Below are 21997 nucleotides of genomic sequence, written 5' to 3' on the forward strand. Positions count from 1 at the left end.
TGATTAAATCACTTTACCAGACTGTGGTCCTGCTCTCCTTAATCCAATCCGATAGAGAAATGAAAGGACTATTGTTTCGTAGCAATAACCATCAAGCTAGTGTACTGTACTGGAGCATCTTGGACCCCCTGCCAAACCATGCAGAATCAAACTCTCTCTGTGTCCTAAATGGCACCAAATTCCCTGTGTAGTGCACTACTTTTAATAACCAGGTCAAAATGTGTGATTTGGGACATATTTCCAAATCTCACTCTTCATCTTCCTGCACATATAACTGACCACCACAGAAGTGAAATCAACCTCTGACCTAGCAATTAAAGGTGCACTATGCAGAAATCGCCACGCCATTTTCCTGGTTGATAAAATTACAATAGTTTGCCTAATTTCAGTTTGTATGACAAAACAATCAAGTATTATGCAGATAATCATTGTACCATCTAAACCACTGTGAAATATATTTTCTATAACCAAAAATATTGTATTTTCAGCTGTTTGACACTGGTGTACAAAAAAACAAAAGTAAAAGATGCAAAAATTCAACTTAAGAACAGGAAGCATAGAAATAGTGCACTTAGAACAGGTCTACCACTTCTTAGACTTGCTTTCGATGAGAATGACAGCTCTATAACTCACATTACTACAGATTGTATCTTTAAGCATTAGATTCAACTTCATCAGAGGGATGAGCTCTTACCTAGCTATACCGAGGGGCAACTTACAGTGGGGCAAAAAAGTATTTTGTCAGCCACCAATTGTGCAAGTTCTCCCACTTAAAAAGATGAGAGATGCCTGTAATTTAATCATAGGTACACTTCAACTATGACAGACAAAATGAGAAAAAAAATCCAGAAAATCACATTGTAGGATTTTTAATTTATTTATTTGCAAATTATGGTGGAAAATAAGTATTTGGTCACCTACAAACAAGCAAGATTTCTGTCTCTCACAGACCTGTAACTTCTTCTTTAAGAGGCTCCTCTGTCCTCCACTCGTTACCTGTATTAATGGCACCTGTTTGAACTTGTTATCAGTATAAAAGACACCTGTCCACATCCTCAAACAGTCACACTCCAAACTCCACTATGGCCAAGACCAAAGAGCTGTCAAAGGACACCAGAAACAACATTGTAGACCTGCACCAGGCTGGGAAGACTGAATCTGCAATAGGTAAGCAGCTTGGTTTGAAGAAATCAACTGTGGGAGCAATTATTAGGAAATGGAAGACATACAAGACTACTGATAATCTCCCTTGATCTGGGGCTCCACGCAAGATCTCACCCCGTGGGGTCAAAATGATCACCAGAACGGTGAGCAAAAATCCCAGAACCACACGGGGGGACCTAGTGAATGACCTGCAGAGAGCTGGGACCAAAGTAACAAAGCCTACCATCAGCAACACACTACGCCGCCAGGGACTCAAATCCTGCAGTGCCAGACGTGTCCCCCTGCTTAAGCCAGTACATGTACAGGCCCGTCTGAAGTTTGCTAGAGAGCATTTGGATGATCCAGAAGAAGATTGGGAGAATGTCATATGGTCAGATGAAACCAAAATAGAACGTATTGGTAAAAACTCAACTCGTCGTGTTTGGAGGACAAAGAATGCTGAGTTGCATCCAAAGAACACCATACCTACTGTGAAGCATGGAGGTGGAAACATCATGCTTTGGGGCTGTTGTTCTGCAAAGGGACCAGGACGACTGATCCGTGTAAAGGAAAGAATGAATGGGGCCATGTATCATGAGATTTTGAGTGAAAACCTCCTTCCATCAGCAAGGGCATTGAAGATGAAATGTGGCTGGGTCTTTCAGCATGACGATGATCCCAAACACACCGTCCGGGCAATGAAGGAGTGGCTTCGTAAGAAGCATTTCAAGGTCCTGGAGTGGCCTAGCCAGTCTCCAGATCTCAACCCCATAGAAAATCTTTGGAGGGAGTTGAAAGTCCATGTCGCCCAGCAACAGCCCCAAAACATCACTGCTCTAGAGGAGATCTGCATGGAGGAATGGGCCAAAATACCAGCAACAGTGTGTGAAAACCTTGTGAAGATTTACAGAAAACATTTGACCTCTGTCATTGCCAACAAAGTGTATATAACAAAGTATTGAGATACTTATTTTCCACCATAATTTGAAAATAAATTCATTAAAAATCCTACAATGTGATTTTCTGGATTATTTTTTCTCATTTTGTCTGTCATAGTTTAAGTGTACCTATGATGAACATTACAGGCCTCTCTCATATTTTTAAGTGGGAGAACTTGCACAATTGGTGGCTGACTAAATACTTTTTTGCCCCACTGTATCTGTATGACTGTCCATGGAGGAGCAGTGAACCCCTGGAGCCACACAATGGCTACTAAACACACAAAGCCTTGTGACAGCTATTGATCCCCTTGAGGTGGGGGTAAGGGTCAAGGTGGGGGGAGGGTGGTCAATGAGTGTATTTGTGTGTGTGTGTGTTCCACTGTTCCATTGTCAGATGTAAACAGAACAATCCAGCATGCTATCTTCTCCACTGATTGTGTGAGCTTCTCCAATCGATGGCTGAAACGGAGAGAATCCTGTGTAAAAGCGTATCCACCTCCAAAATCTAATTGTGAGACCAGACTTTGTCATTCTTTAGACAAGGTTTCTTTCAGGGGAAAAGCTATTAGCCAATAATAGCCGTGTCAAAACCAATTAGAGCATAGCCACTGATTGGGCTATCCCATCCATTCACCATGAAATGAAAGGGGTCATATCCCTGATCCTTTGCTATGAGACTTTTGCAGTGCTGAACCCGTGCTCGGTTTGCCGTGCAACCTAATTCTTAATTAATTAGCTTATCGGTCCATTCTGGCCTTTGGCTCTAATTAAAAAAGAGAGGGATGGAGGAAGGGAAAGAGGGATGTGCACGAACAACAGTCCCTCTATGACCAGTGTGATGGACTGAATCAAGGTGGAGGACAGAGAATGGTGTGGAGCGGACGACAGTTCTCGACTTGTTAAGATGTCATCATCAGGCTGTATCTTCACAGCTGAAATGAGTTGAGAGCTGAGAGCTGTCGACGCTGTATAGGAGGTTGGGGCGGATGGATATTTAACTTTACTGAGTGCTCCTACCTGTTCATATTGAACAGCTCTGAAGCTATTATACAGTGTGTTAACAGCCTTCTCAGCTAACAGCTCTCAGACTACAACGCTGCCCGCTTGCATGTATTACAGCCAGCTCTGGTAGCATCTGGCTAGCTGCTGGGTACACTTTGAAAACATATTGAAACTCCCTCCCTACTTCAGTAGAATTGCCCTCCTTATCCACTCTCTCTCGTTCCCCTCCTCCCTTCCTCTGTCCCCCTCATCATCTCTCGCTCTCTCTGAAGAGTGCCCTGTGTTTTTGTTTACTTCAAAATCCTTTTAAGAGCGTCAGCCACAGATTGCCAATTACTTGAAAGCAAGGTGTTTAACTTAGATTGAAGGAGCTCAGAGATGTCTGGAGGGGTGAGCAGAGCTGGAGGTTTCTCTCTCACACACACACACACACACACACACACACACACACACACACACACACACACACACACACACACACACACACACACACACACACACACACACACACACACACACACACACACCAGAGGCTACAATGGGGACACACCAGAAGGCCAGAGGCTACAATGGGGATTAACCCTGCTCTGCCTGGGTGTTTTTGATTGATTTGACAGGCAGTCCATAAAAAAACAACACTGACATCGGGTCTGACATCTATCCTCCGTCTGACAGAGTGACAGATAATGGCTTCAGTCATATCACAGAATCACTGAATGAACCTTGGATGTCCAACAACATCACAACAGAGTTTGTGAAACCAATGTCCTGCCTGGGGGGGGGGGGGGGGGGGGGGGTCAGTTCAACCCCAGTCACAACCATAATCATTTGTATTTCTATGATCACAACCCTATTGGCTGATGGTGACGTCGCCCTGCTTTGACGAACACTAGTCAATTCTCTGCATTTGCCTGAACTAATGACGTGCTGTATATGTGTTAAAACGCTGGCCTGAGGCTCTGCACAGGCAGACATGACACAAGGCTCAGGGAAAGCCTGCTGGCTATTCACTAGTGGGACTCTGAATCTGTGTCCCAGATGACACAGTGTTCCCTACATAGTGCACTACTTTTGATTATGGCCCATAGGAATCTGGAGACAAGTATTTCATGTAGATTGTTTCGGATGGTTTGACCCAGGAAATCCAAGAAAACCAAATACATCCCATTTGCCCTTTTCAGGAGATAATCGGCTTCACTGGAGCACAGACACTGTGCAGATAACACACTTTCTCTGTTTACACACACATACGTACGCACGCACACCGACGCGGAACTGCAGTGTTATGCTCCCCTCCCTCTCCTCTCCTCTCCCTGTTACGCCCTGATCTGTTTCACCTGTCCTTGTGCTTGGCTCCGCCCCCTCCAGGTGTCGCCCATCTTCCCCACTTATCCTCTAGGTATTTATACCTGTGTTTTCGGTCTGTCTGTGCCAGTTCCTCTTGTTTGACAAGTTTACCAGTGGTTTGTCCTGTCAGCGCCTGTCTTTTCCCAGCATCGCTTTATCTCGTCCTACTGGTTTTTGACTCTTGCCTTGCCTGTACCTGCCTGAGCACTCTGCCTGTCCTGTACCTGCCTGAGCACTCTGCCTGAGCACTCTGCCTGTCCTGTACCTGCCTGAGCACTCTGCCTGAGCACTCTGCCTGAGCACTCTGCCTGAGCACTCTGCCTGAGCACTCTGCCTGTCCTGTACCTGCCTGAGCACTCTGCCTGAGCACTCTGCCTGAGCACTCTGCCTGAGCACTCTGCCTGAGCACTCTGCCTGAGCACTCTGCCTGAGCACTCTGCCTGTCCTGTACCTGCCTGATCACTCTGCCTGAGCACTCTGCCTGAGCACTCTGCCTGAGCACTCTGCCTGTCCTGTACCTGCCTGATCACTCTGCCTGAGCACTCTGCCTGTCCTGTACCTGCCTGAGCACTCTGCCTGAGCACTCTGCCTGAGCACTCTGCCTGAGCACTCTGCCTGAGCACTCTGCCTGTCCTGTACCTGCCTGAGCACTCTGCCTGAGCCTGACTGCCGTCCTGTACTCTGGATTATCGACCTCTGCCTGCCTTCCCCTGTTACAATAAACATTGTTACTTCACACAGTCTGCACTTGGGTCTTACCTTGATACCTGATTCTCCCCCTCGTCTAAGACATTATAAAGGACTGTACTGTCATAGTATCTGGGTTCTCATGCAGGGTATCACTTTTATGGAAATAAATATATTTTTGCATATGAACCACTATTGTTTTCACTATATATTCTACCTCTTGGTGATGTCATTCGGAAACACAATGTCAACTTTCACTGCTATGCGGACGACACACAGCTGTACATTTCGATGAAACATGGTGAAGCTCCAAAATGGCCCTCCCTGGGAGCCTGTGTTTCAGACATAAGGACAAAACAGAGATGCTTGTTCTAGGTCCCAAGAAACAAAGAGATCTTCTGTTGAATCTGATAATTCATCTTGATGGTTGTACAGTCGTCTCAAATAAAACTGTGAAGGACCTCGGATTTACTCTGGACCCTAATCTCTCTTTTGACGAACATATCAAGACTGTTTCAAGGACAGCTTTTATCCATCTACGTAACATTGCAAAAATCAGAAACTTTCTGTCCAAAAATCATGCAGAAAAATGTATCCATTCTTTTGTTACGTCTAGGTTAGACTACTGCAATGCTCTACTTTCCAGCTACCCGGATAAAGCACTAAATAAACTTCAGTTAGTGCTAAATACGGCTGCTAGAATCCTGACTAGAAACAAAAACATGATCATATTACTCCAGTGCTAGCCTCCCTACACTGGCTTCCTGTCAAGGCAAGGGCTGATTTCAAGGTTTTACTGCTAACCTACAAAGCATTACATGGGCTGGCTCCTACCTATCTTTACGATTTGGTAATGCCGTACATACCTACACGTACACTACGGTCACAAGACGCAGGCCTCTTTACTGTCCCTAGAATTTCTAAGCAAACAGCTGGAGGCAGGGCTTTCTCCTATAGAGCTCATATTTTTATGGAATGGTCTGCCTACCCATGTGAGAGACGCAGACTCGGTCTCAACATTTAAGTCTTTACTGAAGACTCATCTCTTCAGTAGGTCCTATGGTTGAGGGTAGTCTGGCCCAGCAGTGTGAAGGTGAATGGAAAGGCACTGGAGCAATGAACCGCCCTTGCTGTATCTGCCTGGCCGGTTCCCCTCTTTCCACTGGGATTCTCTGCCTCTAACCCTATTACATGGGCTGAGTCACTGGCTTACTGGTGCTCTTCCATGCCGTCCCTAGGAGGGGTGCGTCACTTGAGTGTGTTGAGTCACTGACGTGATCTTCCTGTCCGGGTTGGCGGATATCTTCGTGGGCTATACCCGGCCTTGTCTCTGGATGGCAAGTTGGTGTTTGAAGATATCCCTCACAGTGATGTGAGGGCTGTGCTTTGGCAAAGTGGGTGGGGTTATATCCTGCCTGTTTGGCCCTGTCCAGGGGTATCGTCGGACGGGGCCACAGTATCTCCCGACCCCTCCTGTCTCACTCTGAGTATTTATGCTGCAATAGTTTATGTGTTGGAGGGCTAGGGTCAGTCTGTTATATCTGGAGTATTTCTCCTGTCTTATCCAGTGTCCTGTGTGAATTTAAGTCTGTCTGTCTGTCTGTCTGTCTGTGTGTGGACCTGAGCCCTAGGACCATGCCTCAGGACTACCTGGCCTGATGACTCCTTGCTGTCCCCAGTCCACCTGGTTGTGCTGCTGCTCCAACTGTTCTGCCTGCGGCTATGGAACCCTGACCTGTTCACCGGACGTGCTACCTGTCCCAGAGCTGCTGTTTTCATCTCTCTAGAGACAGTAGGAGTGGTAGAGATACTCCAACTGTTCTGCTATGGAACCCTGACCTGTTCACCGGACGTTCTACCTGTCCCAGAGCTGCTGTTTTCCTCTCTCTAGAGACAGTAGGAGCGGTAGAGATACTCTGAATGATCGTTTATGAAAAGCAAAGTGACATTTACTCCTGAGGTGCTGACCTGTTGCACCCTCGACAAGCACTGTGATTATTATTAATTGACCCTGCTGGTCATCTATGAACATTTGAACATCTTGGCAATGTTCTGTTATAATCTCCACCCATCACAGCCAGAAGAGGACTGGCCACCCCACATAGCCTGGTTCCTCTCTAGGTTTCTTCCTAGGTTCTGGCCTTTCTATGGAGTTTTTCCTAGCCACCGCGCTTCTACACCTGCATTGCTTGCTGTTTGGGGTTTTAGGCTGGGTTTCTGTACAGCACTTTGTGACATCAGCCCCTGTGGACTCGATGCCTTGTGATATCAACGGAGAGGATCAGCACTTCAGGAGATGTGTAATCGATGGTGATTTCTTGGCGTCTCTTCCTCTCCTCTTCTTCCCTTGCTGTCCTTCCTTTTGGCAGATGCTGTCTCCCCCAAACTCTCCACCTTTCCATCTAAATCAATCTTCCCTGTGGCACTGATGGCAAAAGTCAAGCACACCCACTAGACTATACAAACCATATACACCAGGGTTCGTCAACTAGGTTTGGCCCCGGGCCAATTTCTTTCTGTGCTAATAGTCGGCGGGCCAGAACAATATTAGCACAATTTATTGGTCTACACGACAAATTGAGCAACATTTTTAACACATCTGATTAGTACATAATAAGTTCAGTGACAACAACAATCATTTTGATCTGATTACGCTCGTACAATTATTTTTCTCTGTGATTGAAAACATTCGTTCAGAACCATTAGCTTGATAGCAAGAGAAAATGTCCCTCTCAAAAAAGTATCAAAAGAGCAGAGAGATGTGCGCTCATCTTACCATCTTTTCCCAAGCCAGTGTGTCTTATTTGCAATGAAAATGTCGCCGTTTGCAAAGAATTCAATCTCAGACATAATTATGAATCTGGAACTTTGAAGCATGGACCTTTCAAAGTGGCCTTCCTGTCCCAGACAGAGGCCCGACGCAGAAACATCGAAACACCAACTGTAAGCAACGCACACAGCTTTTTATTGCCTGACATTCTGTAAATGAAACAGTTTAAATCTGCAGTGAAAAGGAAGAGGGAAAACAGTCGTGGACACGGTGGGAAAGCTTGAGGCCTTTACTAGGAAGTCGTTCGATTTCGACTTGTCATCTAGAAGGCAACGCCATTTCAGCACACTGAAGAAACAACAGGCAGAGGGACCAGGCCACAGCATTGTCACAGAGGTGATGGAAGATTTCAACAAGCAGCTGAGGGACTTCTCCACTAGATTTGAAGATTACAGCCCAAGGATATCATTGCGTTGCGTACGTGCTCTTCTCCCAGTCCGCCCAGGTGGAGAATTCTCCTCCCTTGCTAAGAAAACGATACCTTCGCTGGATGAGGCCGAAATTCAAACTGAGCTGATTGAATTCCAGACATCGAGACAAATCAGGGATGCGCTCTGGAGAGCCGAGTCCTTGTGTGCATTTTGGTGGCATGCTTATCCCTCTCTCTGGTCTCCCTACCACCCTCTAGGTCGCTGAGGCTCTGTTTCAGCAGGTCTTCCAGCACTATGGCCTTCTGGGGGATATCGTCTCTGACCGTGGTCCCCATGTCTGGAGAGCCTTCATGGAGAAGCTGGGGGTCACGGTCAACCTCACATCCAGGTACTGACCTCAGTCCAACAGGCAGGTGGAGAGGACGTGAGGCTCCAACGCTGATGCCGTCCCCCATGACACCTCTTCCGCCTCCCCTGGACATCGAGGGTAGTCACGTCACATCCACTCCGACTAGACCGCTCTCCAGCGATCGACATTGCCAGTCTGCTAACCCCCAGTCCTGGCAACCCATTCTTATGCACATCTGGCAACCTTCCTTACGCATACCTTCGCCTCATTAGGCACACCTGGACTTCATCACCACCCTGATTACTTCCGCTTTACACTCGGTTGTTATCACCCACCAGGAAGTATTGTTTATGTTTCCATGTTCGTCGTCATTCAACGACCTGCTTCCTGCTTCCTGCTTCCTGACTCCCTGCATCTACATTACAGTTGAAATGAATTACTCGTCTGGTGTAGTTTTTCTCCATCTGTTGCTGTGTGCCACTTGCATCAGACGTTAGCTATATTTTCAGCACCAGGCGCTGTTCACCTCCTCTTGATTGCGCTGTGGTTGCAGCTTTACGTTTCAGCACCACAAAATGGTCCGCTGCCTGCTTTATTAGTTGACTGTCTCCTGCATTCTCTCTCCTCATGAGTGAAATGAAAATGTAGCGTCTGCATTATTTAGGTGGGGTAACTCCCTTCTTGGGATATTGCATTTAGGACTTTTTGCATCTCGGGTTCGAGATTTATTCATTTCTTTATTTTAATGAAAAAATATTGATAATTAAATTGGGGGGCTTTTGGGGGGGCCAAACATTATTGTTGGCGGGCCAGATATACACACTCACGCACATTACATTGACATGCCCACACAAAACCCACATACATTCCCATACACTACATACGCCCACACACACACACCCAGACTGAGAACACAAACACACATACACATTACACACATACTTTTACACACATAATTTGCTGCTGCTGCTCTGTTCTTTACTCTACTCTTATTATTATCTATCCTGATGTCTAGTCACTTTACCCTGCCTTCATGTACATATCTACCTCAAATACCTTATTATCTATCCTGATGTCTAGTCACTTTACCCTGCCTTCATGTACATATCTACCTCTAATACCTTATCTATCCTGATGCCTAGTCACTTTACCCTGCCTTCATGTACATATCTACCTCAAATACCTTATTATTATCTATCCTGATGTCTAGTCACTTTACCCTGCCTTCATGTACATATCTACCTCTAATACCTTATTATTATCTATCCTGATGCCTAGTCACTTTACCCTGCCTTCATGTACATATCTACCTCTAATACCTTATCTATCCTGATGCCTAGTCACTTTACCCTGCCTTCATGTACATATCTACCTCAAATACCTTATTATCTATCCTGATGTCTAGTCACTTTACCGTGCCTTCATGTACATATCTACCTCTAATACCTTATCTATCCTGATGTCTAGTCACTTTACCCTGCCTTCATGTACATATCTACCTCAAATACCTTATTATTATCTATCCTGATGTCTAGTCACTTTACCCTGCCTTCATGTACATATCTACCTCTACCTCAAATACCTTATCTATCCTGATGCCTAGTCACTTTACCCTGCCTTCATGTACATATCTACCTCAAATACCTTATTATCTATCCTGATGTCTAGTCACTTTACCCTGCCTTCATGTACATATCTACCTCTAATACCTTATCTATCCTGATGCCTAGTCACTTTACCCTGCCTTCATGTACATATCTACCTCAAATACCTTATTATCTATCCTGATGTCTAGTCACTTTACCCTGCCTTCATGTACATATCTACCTCTAATACCTTATTAGTATCTATCCTGATGTCTCTTTACCCTGCCTTCATGTACATATCTACCTCAAATACCTTATTATTATCTATCCTGATGCCTAGTCACTTTACCCTGCCTTCATGTACATATCTACCTCAAATACCTTATTATTATCTATCCTGATGCCTAGTCACTTTACCCTGCCTTCATGTACATATCTACCTCAAATACCTTATTATCTATCCTGATGTCTAGTCACTTTACCCTGCCTTCATGTACATATCTACCTCTAATACCTTATTAGTATCTATCCTGATGTCTCTTTACCCTGCCTTCATGTACATATCTACCTCTAATACCTTATTATTATCTATCCTGATGCCTAGTCACTTTACCCTGCCTTCATGTACATATCTACCTCAAATACCTTATTATTATCTATCCTGATGCCTAGTCACTTTACCCTGCCTTCATGTACATATCTACCTCAAATACCTTATTATTATCTATCCTGATGTCTAGTAACTTTACCCTGCCTTCATGTACATATCTACCTCAAATACTTTATTATTATCTATCCTGATGTCTAGTCACTTTACCCTGCCTTCATGTACATATCTACCTCAAATACCTTGTACCTCTGCACAATGATCTGGTACTGGTACTCCCTGTACATATATATTTTTTAAATGTCACCTATATTTAACTAGGCAAGTTAGTTAAGAACAAATTCTTATTTACAATGACGGCCTACACAGGCCAAACCCAGACGACGCTGGGCCAATTGTGCGCTGCCCTATGGGACTCCCAATCACGGCCGGATGTGATACAGTACCTTCTACAGTACCTTCTACAGTACCTTCTACAGTACATTCTACAGTACCTTCTACAGTACATTCTACAGTACCTTCTACAGTACATTCTACAGTACATTCTACAGTACCTTCTACAGTACATTCTACAGTACATTCTACAGTACCTTCTACAGTACATTCTACAGTACATTCTACAGTGCATTCTACAGTACCTTCTACAGTACATTCTACAGTACATTCTACAGTACATTCTACAGTACATTCTACAGTACCTTCTACAGTACATTCTACAGTACATTCTACAGTACATTCTACAGTGCATTCTACAGTACATTCTACAGTACCTTCTACAGTACATTCTACAGTACCTTCTACAGTACATTCTTGTGTATTTTATTTTATTCATCTGGTGTTACTTTTTTATTTTTAAACTCTGCGTTGTTGGGGAGGCCTTTAATTTCATAAGCACGCATTTCAAGGTAAAGTCCACACCAGTTGTATTCGGAGCACAAATAAAATGAGATTTTGAAGTCAAAGACAAAACACGGAGTGTCATGAGAACCCGAGGACCTTTTAACTACTTTCTGCTGATCAGGCATTTCTCTCTCTCTCTACAGCACAAGCATACTGGGACGTCATGTTCAGATAGAGCACTGCATGGTCAAGTAGGTGAAGAATGACAACCACAAACCACATTACATACGGTGCCTTAGGAAAGTATTCAGACCACTTGACTTTTTCCACATTTTGTTACATTGCAGCCTTATTCTACAATTGTTTCCCCCCCTCATGAATCTACACACAATAACCCATAATGACAAAAACAGGTTTTTAGAAATGTTTGCTAATTTGCTGACATATCACACTGCTATGCTTTATCTTGGGCAGGTCGCAGTTGTAAATGAGAACTTGTTCTCAACTAGCCTACCTGGTTAAATAAAGGTGAAATAAAAAAAATATATATATTTAATTTTTTACATAATTATTCAGACCCTTTACTCAGTACTTTGTTGAAGCACTTTTGGCAGCAATTACAGCCTCGTGTCTCCTTAGGTATGACGCTACAAACTTTGCACACCTGTATTTGGGGAGTTTCTTCCATTCTTCTCTGCAGATCATCTTAAGATCTGTCAGGTTGGATGGGGAGCGCTGCTGCACAGCTGTTTTCAGGTCTCTCCAGAGATTTTCGATCGGGTTCAAATCCGGGCTCTGGCTGGGCAACTCAAAGACATTCAGAGACTTGCCCCGAAGCCACTCCTGTGTTGTCTTGGCTGTGTGCTTAGGGTCGTTGTCCTGTTGGAAGGTGAGCCTCCACCCCAGTCTGAGGTCCTGAGCGCTCTGGAGCAGGTTTTCATCAATAATTTTTCTGTACTTTCCTTTGTTCACCTTTGCCTCGATACTGACTAGTTTCCCAGTCCCTGACGCTAAAACACCTTCCCACAGCATCATGCTGCCACCACTATGCTTCACCATAGGGATGGTGCCAGGTTTCCTCCAGATGTAACACTTCGCATTCAGGCCAAAGAGTTCAATATTGGTTTCATCAGACCAGAGAATCTTGTTTCTCATAGTCTGAGAGTCCTTTAGGTGCCTTTTGGCAAACTCCAAGTGGCATGTAATGTGCCTTTCACTGAGGAGTAGTTTCCATCTGGCCACTCTTCCATAAAGGCCTGATTGGTAGAGTGATGCAGAGATGGTTGTCCTTCTGGAAGATTCTCCCATCTCCACAGAGGACCTTTGGAGTTCTGTCAGAGTGACCATCGGGTTCTTGGTCACCTCCCTGACCAAGGCCCTTCTCCCCCGATTGCTCAGTTTGGCCAGACGGCCAGCTCTAGGAAGAATCTTGGTGGTTCCAAACTTCTTCCATTTAAGAATGATGGAGGCCACTGTGTTCTTGGGGACCTTCAATGCTGCAGATTGTTTTTTATATCCTTCCCTAGATCTGTGCCTCGACACAATCCTGTCTCGGAGCTCTAAGGACAATTCCTTTGACCTCATGGCTTGGTTTTTGCTCTGACATGCACTGTCAACTGTGGGACCTTATATAGACAGGTGTGTGCATTCCCAAATCATGTCCAATCAACTGAATTTACCACAGGTGAACTCCAATCAAGTTGTAGAAACATCTCAAGGATGATAAATGGAAACAGGATGCACCTGAGCTCAATTTCGAGTCTCATAGCAAAGGGTCTGAATACTTATGTAAATAAGGTATTTCTGATTTTTATTCTAAAAACCTGTTTTCGCTTTGTCATTATGTGGTATTGTGTGTAGATTGATGAGGAAAATGAAAAGAATGACCAGCATCAGCAAGCTGCACGTAATGCCTTGGACCAGAGCTATGTACAGTCCCGCTCCCTCTCCTCAGGTAATGTCTTGGACCAGAGCTATGTACAGTCCCGCTCCCTCTCCTCAGGTCATGTCCTCTAACCCTGGCCTCTCGCCCTGCTGATGCCCTCACACTCAATAACACTGGGGCCCACCGAGTGACATGGCTGCAATCCCAGCATCCCCCTAGAGGCTGACATGACACCAATTCCAGCGTCCCTCTCTCCCTAGAGGCTGACATGACACCACGCTGTCCCAGATGTGGACACAGATGAAGAGAGAGCAAATATGATCATACAAACAACATTTGACAATAACATTTGATTTTATTTGAAATATGATAATGTGCACACCGACACAGCCTCCAGCACACACACACACACAAACACACAAGCATGGGAAGTAAGTAGTGCGTTCTCACGCACACACGCACACAGACAAGTACATACGCATGCACACACAAGTATAAGACTACCGATTTCAAAGACAGATCTCCGTGTGGAGGTCTTACCTTTCCTGATGAGGCTCCTTGGTCCATGGCCAAGCTGCAGGACACACAGGTAAACAGAACACATTATAGCACTGTACTCATGACAGTTCATTCCAGACACACATTTTCTAATTTCCTGTCTCTCTGAGAATATGTGGACACACACAAACGCACGCACACAAACACACACACGCATGCACACAAACAATCACACACACACACACAAGCACACACACACACTCTTGTTTAACTAACCTTGTGAGGACACACAATTCTTGTCCCATTCAAAATCCTATTTTCCCTAACACCTAAACCTAACCCTAGCTCCTAACCTTTACCCTAAAACTAGCCCTAGCTATGTGCGCTCCGAGGCAAACAACACTGAGGTATGCATGAGAGCACCAGCTGTTCCCAGACGACTGTGTGATCATGCTCTCCATAGCCAATGTGAGTAAGAACTTTAAAACAGGTCAACATTCACAAGGTTGCAGGGACCTGTACTCCGAGCATGCGCTGACCAACTGGCAAGTGTCTTGACTGACATTTTCAGTCCCTGACCGAGTCAGTAATACCATGTTTCAAGCAGACCAACATAGTCCCTGTGCCCAAGAACACCAAGGTAACCTGCCTAAATTACTACCGACCCGTAGCTCTCACATCTGTAGTCATGAAGTTCTTTGAAAGGCTGGTCATGGCCCCTCAAGGGTGCACCATCGGGAGCATCCTGACTGGTTGCATCACCGCCTGGTATGGCAACTGCTCTGCCTCCGACCGCAAGGCGCTACAGAGGGTAGTGTGAACGGCCCAGAACATCACCGGGGCCAGGCTTCCTGCCGCCCAGGACCTCTATACCAGGCGGTGTCAGAGGAAGGCCCTAAAAATGTCCTAAGACTCCAGCCACCCTAGTCATAGACTGTTCTCTCTACTACCGCATGGCAAGCGGTACCGAAGTGCCAAGTCTAGGTCCAAAATGCTTCTTAACAGCTTCTACCCCCAAGCCATAAGACTCCTGAACAGCTAATCAAATGGCTACCCAGACTATTTGTACTGACCCCCCCACCCAATTTTACACTGCTGCTAATCTCTTTTTATTATCTATGCATTGTTACTTTATCTCTACCTACCTCAATTTTCTTATTTTTTGTATTTTTATTTATTTATTGTTTACTTCAGTTTATTTAGTAAATACTTTCTAAACACTTATTTTTTCTTAAAACTGCATTGTTGGTTAAGGGCTTGTCAGTAAGCATTTCACTGTAAGGTCTACACCTGTTGGTTCAGGGCTTGTCAGTAAGCATTTCACTGTAAGGTCTACCTGTTGGTTAAGGGCTTGTAAGTAAGCATTTCACTGTAAGGTCTACACCTGTTGGTTCAGGGCTTGTAAGTAAGCATTTTACTGTAAGGTACTCCGGTTGCATTCAGCATTTCACTTTGAGGTATTCCTGTTGTATTCAGCATTTCACTGTGAGGTACTCCTGTTGTATTCAGCATTTCACTGTGAGGTACTCCTGTTGTATTCAGCATTTCACTGTGAGGTCTACCTGTTGTATTCAGCATTTCACTGTGAGGTATTCCTGTTGTATTCAGCATTTCACTGTGAGGTACTCCTGTTGTATTCAGCATTTCACTGTGAGGTATTCCTGTTGTATTCAGCATTTTACTGTAAGGTACACCTGTTGTATTCAGCATTTCACTGTAAGGTACACCTGTTGTATTTGACGCATGTGACACATTTGATTTGATTTGTTTAACTCCTAACCCGTACCCTAAACTGAATTCTAACCCTAACACTAAATCAAACCTTAACCCTATAGAAATAGCATTTGATTTGATTTTGAGCTTGTAGGGCATGGGTGTCAAACTCTGGCCCGTGGGCCAAATTATATTTGGCCCGCGAGACAATACCAAATTACTACTAGAGCTGGCCCGCCGGTATTATACAGCGCATTCACCACTAACACTACGAATCCCATAATGCTCTGCTGTTTTCGCGCGCCAATCAGGACAGGACCCAGAAACGCTCTCTCCTCTGTGACAGTAGTCATAGCAACATAGATGCTACAACTGTCAGCGAGCTAACCCTTCCCAAAAATGGCGAAAAGAAAGGCAGAAAACAGGAGCTTTCTGGACAAGTGGGAGGCAGAATATCTGTTTACATATGTAAAAGACAAACCTGTTTGTCTTGTTTGTGGAGTCAACGTGGCTGTAAGTAAGGAGTACAACATTAGACGACACTATGAAACGAAACACCATGACAAATACAAGGACCTGGACATGATTCAAAGGAGCCAGAAAGTAGAGGAGATGAAAAGAAGTTTGGTTTCACAACAGAATATGTTTAAAAAAGCCACATCACAAAGCGAGGCTGCTGTAAAGGCTAGTTATATAGTGGCAGCAGAGATCGCAAAATCAGCCCGGCCCTTTAATGAGGGAGAGTTCATGAAAAAGTGCATGATGAAGGTTTGTGAACTCGTATGCCCAGAGAAAAAACAAGCATTTTCAAACGTGAGCCTGAGCAGGAACACAGTAGCTGATCGCACATGTGATCTTGCCACCAATCTGTATGACCAGCTGATGGAAAAGGGAAAAGATTTTGTTGCGTTCTCCCTCGCTGTGGATGAGAGCTGCAACGCATCTGATACTGCTCAGCTGTCAGTCTTCATCCGTGGAGTGGACTCAAATCTGTGTGTTACGGAGGAGCTATTAGGATTCAAATCAATGCATGGCACAACCACAGGAAAGGAAATCTTTGAGGAGGTTTCCAAATGTGTAACTGAAATAAAGCTGCCGTGGGATAAACTCGTTGGATTAACGACAGATGGTGCGCCAGCGATGTGCGGTAAAAAGAGTGGACTGGTGGGCATGGTTCGGGAGAAGATGCGGGAAGAGAACTGTGCAGGTGAGCTAACTGTTTACCACTGCATCATACATCAGGAAGCACTGTGTGCCAAAGCCCTAAAGATGGAACATGTTATGACCACAGTAACACAGGTAGTTAACTTTATAAGAGCCAAAGGTCTAAATCACCGACGGACAGACGGGGGACAGACGGGGGACAGACGGACAGACGGACAAACGGGGGGACAGACGGACAGACGGACGGGGGACAGACGGACAGACGGACAGACGGACAGACGGACAGACAGGGGGACAGACGGACAGACGGACAGACGGGGGGACAGACGGGGGGACGGGGGGACAGACGGACAGACGGGGGACAGACGGGGGGTTTTTCTCACAGACGGGCAGACGGGGGAACAGACGGGGGGACAGACGGGGGACAGACGGGCAGACGGGGGGACAGACGGACAGACGGGGGGACAGACGGACAGACGGACAGACGGGGGGACAGATGGACAGACGGACAGACGGACAGACGGACAGACGGGGGACAGACGGACAGACGGGGGGACAGACAGACGGACAGACAGGGGGACAGACGGACAGACGGGGACAGACGAAACAGGGGGGGACAGGAGACGGTGGGGGGACAGACGGGCAGACGGGGGGACAGACGGACAGACGGACGGACGGGGGGACAGATGGACAGACGGACAGACAGGGGGACAGACAGGGGGACAGACGGGGGGGGACAGATGGGGGGGACAGACGGGCAGGGGGGACAGACGGACAGACGGACAGACGGGGGACAGACGGACAGACGGACAGACGGGGGGACAGATGGACAGACGGACAGACGGGGACAGACGGGGGGGACGGGGGGGACAGACGGACAGACGGGGGGACAGACGGGGGACAGACGCCTGCGGACAGAGACGGGACGGTGTGATGTGGATGGGGGGACAGACGGGGGGGACAGACGGACAGACGGGGGACAGACGTAAATAGGGGGACGGGGGACAGACGGGGGACAGACAGGGGGACAGACAGGGGGACAGACGGACAGACGGGGGGACAGACGGACAGACGGGGGGGGACAGACGGACAGACGGACAGAGACAGACGGGGGGACAGATGGACAGACGGACAGACGGGGGGGACAGACAGGGGACAGACGGGGACAGACGGACAGACGGGGACGGGGGGACAGACGGACAGACGGACAGACGGGGGGACGGACGGGGGACAGACAGACAGACGGACAGACAGACGGGGGGACAGACGGGGGGACAGACGGACAGACGGACAGACGGGGGACAGATGGACAGACGGACAGACAGGGGGACAGACAGGGGGACAGACGGGGGGACAGACAGGGGGGACAGACGGGCAGACGGGGGACAGACGGACAGACGGACAGACGGACAGACGGGGGGACAGGACGGACAGACGGGGGGACAGACGGGGGGACAGACGGGGGGACAGACAGCGGGGGGACAGACAGACGGGGGGGGGACACGGGGGACAGACGGGGTGACAGACAGGGGGACAGACGGACAGATGGACAGGGGGGACAGACGGACAGACGGGGGACAGACGGGGGACAGACGGGGGACAGACGGGCAGACGGACAGATGGGGGGACAGACAGGGGACAGACGGGGGGGGACAGGACGGGGGGACAGACGGGCAGACGGGGGGGGGACAGACGGGGGGGGGACAGAGGGGACAGACGGGGGGACAGACAGGGGGGACAGACGGACAGACGGGGACAGACAGACAGACGGACAGACAGGGGGACAGACAGGGGGACAGACGGACAGACAGACGGGGGGACAGACGGACAGACGGGGGGACAGACGGGGGACAGATGGGGGACAGACGGACAGACGGGGGGGACAGACGGGGGACAGACGAACAGACGGGCAGACGGGGGGGACAGACGGACAGACGGACAGACGGACAGGACGGACGGGGGGACAGACGGGGACGGGGGGACAGACGCGGACAGACGGGCAGACGGGCAGACGGGGGGGACAGACGGGGGGGGGACAGACGGACAGATGGGGGGGACAGACGGGGGACGGGGGGGACAGACGGACAGACGGGGGGACAGACGGACAGACGGACAGACGGGGGGGACAGACGGGCAGACGGGCAGGCGGGGGACAGACGGACAGACGGGGGGACGGGGGGACAGACGGACAGACGGGGGGGGACAGACGGACAGACGGACAGACGGACAGACGGGGGGACAGACGGACAGAAGGACAGACGGGGGGACAGACGGGGGGACAGACGGGTGGACAGACGGACAGACGGGGGGACACGGGGGGGGGACGGGGGACAGACGGACAGACGGACAGACGGGGACAGGGGGACAGACGGGGGGGGACAGGGGGACAGACGGGCAGACGGGTCGACGGACAGACGGGGGACAGACGGGGGGGACAGACGGACAGACGGACAGACGGGGGGGACAGACGGGCAGACGGGGGGACAGACGGACAGATGGACAGACGGGGGGACGGGGGGACAGACGGGGGATGGACAGACGGGGGGGATGGACAGACGGGGACAGACGGGGGGACGGGGGACAGACGGGGGGACAGACGGGCAGACGGGGGACAGACGGACAGACAGACAGACGGGGGGACAGACGGACAGACGGACAGACGGGGGGACAGACGGGCAGACGGGGGGACAGACGGACATACGGACAGACGGGGGGACAGACGGGGACAGACGGGGGGACAGACGGACAGACGGACAGACGGGGGACAGACGGGCAGACGGGGGACAGACGGACAGACGGGCAGACGGGCAGACGGACAGACGGACAGACGGGGGGGCAGGCGGGCGGACGGGCAGACGGACGGACGGGCAGACGGGCAGACGGACAGGACGGGCAGACGGACAGACGGACGGACGGATGGACGGGCGGACGGGGACGGGGGGACAGACGGACAGACGGGGGGACGGACAGACGGACAGACGGGCAGACGGACAGACGGACAGACGGGCAGACGGACAGACGGGCAGACGGGCAGACGGACGGACAGGGGGCGGACAGACGGACAGGGGACAGGGGGACAGACGGACAGAGACAGGGGGGACAGACAGGGGGGGGACAGACAGGGGGACAGACGGACAGAGGGGGGACAGACGGGGGGGACAGGGGGACAGACGGGGGGGGACAGACAGGGGGACGGACAGGGGACGGACAGGGGACGGACAGACAGGGGACAGACAGGGGGTATGCTTAGACACCAAGCTGTTCAGAGGTTGTGCTTCATGTGCTTGGGATTAGCTGGGAACTGACATTTGATTGATGGTTTAAGTAGTGACATTTATATCCCCTTTTTTTTCTTCCTCTATTTCTCATTTCACTTTTCCCCAGAGTGACACTAAATAACCTGGCACACATGGACACATCATTTGAATGGAAATGTATGGAAGTCTTTCAACTGAATTTACGACACATACGTGCCTCATGACATGCACGCAGAATCGATCTACAGTACCGGGCAGAATAGATAAACAGGTACTTGTGTCTTTCATCACAATGCGAAGAAGTCCAACGTCTTTTGTCTTTGTGAAAGTGATTCTAGTTTATTGTAGCGATCAAGCAGCCGATAACATAATTCGTTTTTAGACCATGAGAAAATAAACCAACTCAAAGCATGACTGTTGGGGCCAGTAAAGGGACATACTGTAAAATAAAATAAAATAAAAAATTGTGCGATGCCCTCTTGAAATGGCACATTAAATCCAGCGCTTGTGCCACCCGGAGATTCCAATTTAATTAGCAAATCCTAGTTTTAAATGCCCCCTCCCCCCCCATCTCCCTCCACCACTCTCTCTCTATAGTGTGGCTGATCTTCAAAAATCAATTACCCCCTCTGCAATCCCCTCGTCTATATCACACAATCTCACCCTTCCCCTTATGTCATCCTGCCATATTTCACCCCCTTCCTTCACCCTATACCCACCATAGTCTCCCTATCTCTCCCCACCCCCATCTCTCTTACCCAGCCACGCTGCCGCTGGCGGAGCTCTCTGCTATCTGGGAGCTAGTGATCCACTTGGTCTCCCCCACCACCGTCCTGGCGTGCGGCAGGCGCCCCCCTTCCTTCACCCTATACCCACCATAGTCTCCCTATCTCTCCCCACCCCCATCTCTCTTACCCAGCCACGCTGCCGCTGGCGGAGCTCTCTGCTATCTGGGAGCTAGTGATCCACTTGGTCTCCCCCACCACCGTCCTGGCGTGCGGCAGGCGCCCCACATCCTTCACCGTCATCATCAGGTGGCGCGACGACTTGAGCATGCGCACCGCCTCGTCGTGTGGGATGCCCAGGAAGCTACGCCCGTTCACCTCCAGGATCTGGTCGCCCACCTGCGGGGCGGGGAGGGCATAGAGAGGAAGGGCTGGTGGGTGGAGTGGCATGGGCAGACACTAGGTTAGAGTACACAGGTCAGAGGTGACACAGTGGGGTCAGAGCGGTAGAGTCCAGGTAGAGAGAGTTAGATAACAGAGTTAGATTGGTAGATCGGCTGGACTTCACAGGGAGGTACAGTGCCTTCAGAAAGTATTCACATCACTTGACTTTTTCCACATTTTGTTGTGTTACAGCCTGAATTTAAAATGGATTATATTTAGATTTTGTGTCACTGGTCTATCTATATACAGTACCCCATAATGTCAAAGTGGAATTATGTTTTTATGCATTTTTACAAGTTAATTAAAAATGAAAAGCTGTAATGTCTTGAGTTAATAAGTATTCAACCCCTTTGCTTAGGCAAGAATAAATAGGTTCAGGAGGAAAAGCCTGCTTTAATAAGTCACATAAGTTGCATGGACTCGCTCTGTGTGCAATAATAACATGATTTATGAATGACTACCTCATCTCTGTACCACATGCAATTATCTATAAGGTCCCTCAGTCGAGCAGTGAATTTCAAACACAGATTCAACCAAAAAGGCCAGAGAGGTTTTCCAATGCCAACAATAGTGAGAGTACGTGGCGCAGACACGACAATGTCAAAGGC

At 48.5% G+C, this 21997-nt stretch overlaps 1 protein-coding gene across 1 annotated transcript in view; it reads right to left on the reverse strand.

The window, feature by feature from the left end:
- The window catches only part of LOC115146880 (whirlin-like), a 41872-nt gene extending 20804 nt beyond the window's left edge, over positions 1 to 21068 (reverse strand). Inside the window, exons 1-2 of the mRNA XM_065004599.1 lie at positions 20979 to 21068; positions 14129 to 14162 (exon numbers count right to left, since the gene is read on the reverse strand). Of these exons, the coding sequence (XP_064860671.1) occupies positions 14129 to 14155 (27 nt within the window). The 5' untranslated portion in view covers positions 14156 to 14162; positions 20979 to 21068. The remainder of the gene's footprint in view (positions 1 to 14128; positions 14163 to 20978) is intronic.
- Between the last annotated feature and the right edge of the window lie 929 nt (positions 21069 to 21997).

The sequence above is a fragment of the Oncorhynchus nerka genome, linkage group LG19, assembly GCF_034236695.1.
Source record: "Oncorhynchus nerka isolate Pitt River linkage group LG19, Oner_Uvic_2.0, whole genome shotgun sequence".
In the NCBI taxonomy this organism is placed as follows: domain Eukaryota; kingdom Metazoa; phylum Chordata; class Actinopteri; order Salmoniformes; family Salmonidae; genus Oncorhynchus; species Oncorhynchus nerka.